This window comes from Trypanosoma theileri (assembly GCF_002087225.1).
Source record: "Trypanosoma theileri isolate Edinburgh chromosome Unknown TM35_Tth_6_V1, whole genome shotgun sequence".
In the NCBI taxonomy this organism is placed as follows: domain Eukaryota; phylum Euglenozoa; class Kinetoplastea; order Trypanosomatida; family Trypanosomatidae; genus Trypanosoma; species Trypanosoma theileri.
In genome coordinates, this window is record NW_021639848.1 from 696,022 (window position 1) to 701,420 (window position 5,399).

General features: G+C 39.5%; 3 protein-coding genes across 3 annotated transcripts; all 3 read right to left on the bottom strand.

The window, feature by feature from the left end:
* Nucleotides 1-23: 23 nt before the first annotated feature.
* Nucleotides 24-1,589, bottom strand: TM35_000063790 (uncharacterized protein; the record flags this gene model as incomplete). The annotated part of the gene is made up of 1 exon (XM_029023416.1): nucleotides 24-1,589. The coding sequence occupies one exon, from the start codon at nucleotides 1,587-1,589 to the stop codon at nucleotides 24-26; it is 1,566 nt and encodes a 521-aa protein (XP_028885440.1).
* Nucleotides 1,590-1,889: 300 nt separating this feature from the next.
* Nucleotides 1,890-2,957, bottom strand: TM35_000063800 (putative spermatogenesis-associated protein 17-like; the record flags this gene model as incomplete). The annotated part of the gene is made up of 1 exon (XM_029023417.1): nucleotides 1,890-2,957. The coding sequence occupies one exon, from the start codon at nucleotides 2,955-2,957 to the stop codon at nucleotides 1,890-1,892; it is 1,068 nt and encodes a 355-aa protein (XP_028885441.1).
* Nucleotides 2,958-4,159: 1,202 nt separating this feature from the next.
* TM35_000063810 (phosphoglycerate mutase family member 5) lies at nucleotides 4,160-5,125 on the bottom strand (the record flags this gene model as incomplete). Its single annotated transcript, XM_029023418.1, has 1 exon — nucleotides 4,160-5,125. One exon carries the CDS (start codon nucleotides 5,123-5,125, stop codon nucleotides 4,160-4,162), a length of 966 nt encoding a protein of 321 aa, XP_028885442.1.
* Nucleotides 5,126-5,399: the final 274 nt, after the last annotated feature.

Here is a 5,399-nt window from a genome sequence, read left to right on the forward strand (position 1 = left end):
TAATAGTAGTGGTTAGGAAAAACCTACTTGCGATCTCTCTCCGCATCTCCCGACTCCAACACACTGCGAAGAACTTCCATTTTCTTCCCATATTCCTTCAACTCTCTCTGGGCATAGTTCACTATGGTGTTCACACCGTACAATTTACGCAGTTCACGAGATCGCATCTCCTGTTCAATATCCTCCAGCCGTAGTGGACTAGGCTTAAAGGCAGAGAGACGACTACTCTTCACTTCACTCTCTCCACCACTATTACTAACAACCGGAGCATTATTAACATTATTATTATTCATACCACCACCTCCTCCTCCTCCTCTTCCTCCTCTTTCTTTTGATCGTAGTGGAGATACAGTCCCTTGCGGTCTTCGCTCTGAAGAAGCGTTACTACAGCCACTACCAATCTTTCCTACCGTCGCACCACCACCATCTTCATTCTCACCCTCCATTTCTTTCAGGTGTAAAGGAATAGAACGAATATAAAGGTTTGAAACTGCTACTCTTTCACTTAATCGCCTTTGAGGCCAATCAGGAGTTTCATGTGTTTCTACTTTTGTTAGTTGATTCCCTGCATACATGTATTGTGAGGGTGATTGAAAGGAATTCACTCCGGAATCTAATTTATATCTCTCGTTAGGTACAGTTGATGGAATGAGTGATGGTGGTTTTGAAGTCTCTGTAGAGTTTCCCTGTTCAATACTTTCCCACTCTAACTTCTGAGATTCCACCTTTAATGGTACTTTTGATGATGTTTGTGAAATGGCTACTGGAATAGTATCACGAGAAACCCTACTACTACTATCGGATGAAACTTGACTACGTAATATTTGGGTATTCTTATTAGGCGGTTTGCTAATACTATTCTGCTGTCCATTTCGTCTTGCTATTCCATTATCCCCATTATCCATATCTGTAGTATTTGTCTTTTTTATCTCTTTCTTTATGTGTACATCCGTTGGACCTCGCTCCATACGACTCTTCTCATTCTTATGATGTTGTTGATGAGATCCATGTCGACTTCTACTATCTTTATTATCTTTATTATTGTTATTATTATTGTTGTATACCCCACTTAATCCACCCGCACGCACAGTCGTCTCCACTGCGGCGAGTTGACATAATAAATATGAGAAGAGAACACCAAATCCCTGCAGTTCAAACATGTGTTTTGCCAATACGGGTTGCTGCTGCAGCGACTCCTCCCATTGTTGAGGGAAATCCACACCACTCTTCACACCATCCACAAAGAGTCCAACAACCGCATTTGCAAACCATTCCAACATCTTTCCTAATTCCGAGTGGGTGGCGGCGGCAACAAAACTACCCAACACCCGTAAATGAGAGGGAGAACCCTGAGAGACAAGAAAACTGCTCGTCCGTGCACAGATAGAGTTCACACCAAAGAGTGGTGGTTGACATTTTTGCTTTTCCAAAAAACTCATGGTACTAGTGGTACTGGTGTTTTTTTTCTCTAAACTGGATAGAATGCCTTTCAATTTTTCTGTTGATATAGAGTCTGGAAGAGCAGATTGTGAAAGGACAATATTTTCCACTCTCTCTGTGAGAGAACGTTGTCTCAGTGCTTTTTGCATCTCACTAATGTGTCGTCGTAGAAAAGGCTATTCAAATCCCAAAGTATAAAAGAAAGAAAAAAGAAAAAAAAAACAACTACTTTAGTAATTGTTCATCAATAATAACTCAGAATAATAATAATAATAATAATAATAATAATAATAATAATAATAATAAAAGAATATCGTTTTTTTTTTTTTTCTTTTCCTGTTCATTCACCATTTGGTAAACCAAATGAAAACAGATTATAATTGAGGAAGATGTTGACTGAATTACATACACGAAAGAAAAACAAAATAATGAAAAAAAAAAAAAAACTTCTACATAGGCACCCGCCTTGCAGCAGGAACAACAAATGGTTTATTTCCATGAAGAGCTTGCATCCCCTTGGCATTCACACACCGCTCTAACTCTGCTGATTCCGTATTATACAAAGGAGTAAAGTCTTCTACACATGAATGTTGAACTACATTGCCTACTACAGTGCTTTCTTTTCCTAGAGAAGTATTTGCAATCGGTGGGAGAAAACTACATCCTTCCACATGACTACGATTCCAGGCACCACGTTGAGCTCCAAAACGCATGAAATGACTTCCCTTTTTGGAATCATTCATTTCATCATCATTCTCTACGACTTCTTGAGAACTTTTCATCATAACAGCAGCAGCATCTTCTTTGGTTGTATTAAGAGATGCGGAAACTCCTTCTTGCGCAATCTTTGAAGTGCTTTTCAAATTTTCTTTTACACTTTTTAAGAGTTCTGGTCGACGTGCTGCAGATGAAAAACGCCTTATATCATCTTCTACATTCGTTCCATAAACCGTCTTTACGGCGGATGCACTCATAGGTGGGCGATAAATACCACTTACACTCACTGTAGAGACCATGTGATGTAATTTCTCTGCAGCCTCCTTATATAGTTTCTCCTCTTTTTTCGCCCGCACTAAAGATTTTTGCTGTAATTGATCTTCCAGTAATTTCGTAGCCATATCTCGCACATCCTCAGAGAGTTTAAGGGTCTCTCTAATATATCGTTTACGTGCATAAAAGTTATCCACATAGCAACGTACATAATATCCACGAAAACAGGCTTGTATACGGGCCGCATAATATTCATATACCGCCCTCTCATGTGCCTCATCCGCTTCATTCCGTATTCGCATCACATGTTTCCGCTCTATATGTCCACGGTAAACACGTTGTACACAAATCACAGCATTTCGGATATCACAATATACACGACGAACACGCCACATACGATATGTGGATTGTATCTTAAGAGCCGCATCTAATTCCGTTTCTTGCTTAGCAGAGGCCTCCGTCATGGATTCCAAGACAGAAGAGACAATTTGAGGACGAAACGAAAAGAAAATAACTCCAAGATCCATTTCCTTTTATTTCCCTGTTAGTTCAATATAAAACTAAATTATACTAAAAAGAAAAAAAACAATAGAAAACAAGTTTACAAAAACATGCACACAAATAATAATAAAAAAAAAAAACACTCCAAACAAGAACAACACAAGAAATCAACAAAAAAAAGGAAAAAAAGTAAAGGAATATAAGAGCAAAAGTACACACATTGGGGCGTCTAATCAGCATGCCGTCTGAAATCAAGTGCAGAGCAGAGGTATTTCTACCAGTGCCCGCGTTATCATAAGGGAGTACGTCTCACAGCATTAATAAAGTTTCATCATACACGCACACGCAACGAACAAACACAAAGGAAGGAAGGGGTGGAAAGCACAAATGGCAGTACGTGTTCAGAGAATGGATTAACTATTGATCCTGTCATTGAGTCGTATGTCTCACCAATGAATAATAAAATAGTATTGTCTTTCATCGCCACACGCAGCCATCATGCCGGAGCTCACGCATCTGGGCACCGTTAGGTCCACACAGGAGACCGAGTATGTACACTCGCCGGTGGGATTGTTCGTTAGTGCCTGTTAAATCAAGAGGAAAATACCGATAATAGCGGAGAAATTAGAGGAATATAAGAGCAAAAGTACACACATTGGGGCGTCTAATCAGCATGCCGTCTGAAATCAAGTGCAGAGCAGAGGCATTTCTACCAGTGCCCGCGTTATCATAAGGGAGTACGTCTCACAGCATTAATATAGTTTCATCATACACGCACACGCAACGAACAAACACAGAGGAAGGAAGGGGTGGAAGGCACAAATGGCAGTACGTGTTCAGAGAATGGATTAACTATTGATCCTGTCATTGAGTCGTATGTCTCACCAATGAATAATAAAATAGTATTGTCTTTCATCGCCACACGCAGCCATCATGCCGGAGCTCACGCATCTGGGCACCGTTAGGTCCACACAGGAGACCGAGTATGTACACTCGCCGGTGGGATTGTTCGTTAGTGCCTTAAGCAGAATGGTGTTTATGCTGATATTATACTAACATTTCTATTGTTTTTACAATAAGTAAGGGAAAAAAACAGCCGATGATATTTTTTATTATGTTAGCAAAAGATAAAATTAAAAAATTACACTGCGCAGATACTACTCTCTCACACATATAAATTTTTGTTAACAAGTGAGATCCTCTTGTTTTTTTTTCTTGTTTTTTTTTTTTACGGTAAGTTTCGTGTTGTAACCATATCAGCAGGTAGATGGCCCGCAGAACCAAGACACGATAAACTCACATGACCTTTGCCGTTAATAGTGATGCTAGTAATACTACAGTGAGGAAGAGAAATACGTAACCACGCCTCAGGTGGCAGTTGTAAGGCGCGACATACGAGATAACGAATAACATTTGCATGTCCAACAATTATTTCCACTGAAGACTCATCCGATATTGGACGATGAAAATATTTTTCAAAGACTCCTTCCACCACTTTCATATCTTTGTAAGAAGCATGACGATGTTTGCGTGGAGGTTCCGGATCACAGGGGAACAACTCACGCAATGTAGCATCAGTTGCCAGTCGTTTGTGAAGACGAGAGGGAAAAGACTTTAAAATTAATTTGGCCGTTTGTTGAGCACGTGTCATATCTGATACATGCACATACTTCGGCTCCGACGCAACAAGAAACCCTCCCATATGATTTGCACTGTTCATCTCTATAGAAACACTATTTTTACTTTCGGAATTAACTTCGGTAGACTTATACATGGTATCACTTTCCACACCATCACGTCGGATACCACTCTGAATAAACGCTTTCCATAAATAATCACCAGTTATTTTAGATTGCTCCTCCCCCAAAGGTGTTAACGTACGTATGCGGTCGTCTTTCGAGTCTTCATTTTGATATTGACCATGACGTACCAATATAATCTGTCGCTTAACAGATCGACTTCTGTCCCCACGAATTCCTCTTATACCAGGACGATCCCAATCCTCTACCCAAGAAACACCCCATGTCTTCACATACTCCAATTCCTCTTTCGTAGGGGTTGGTAGATCGTCAAGCGAATGGTTAATTAAACCATCTGGTGATATACCTCTCAACTTACCTGCATCACAAAATACAGTAGAAAACGAAGAGGCACCGAAACCTAGGCAAGCACCGAAAAATATTCTGCTAAACATGAAGAATAATCCCTAGCAAAGAACAAAAAAGAATAAAAAAAAACAATAATAACAAAAGCAAAAAAAAAAAAAAAAAAAAAAAAAAAAACACAAGAAAAAGAACAAAAATAAAAATAATATAAAAAATACAAAAAAAAACACACAAAAATAAACACACAAAAAAAAGGTGGGGAGAGTGCGATCAGACTGGGGCGACAATTTTTCTTGCTCATGGGGACATCAAAGTCTGTGATGTTGTGTCATGGTCATCATGTCGTACAGGTAATGCGGGTAT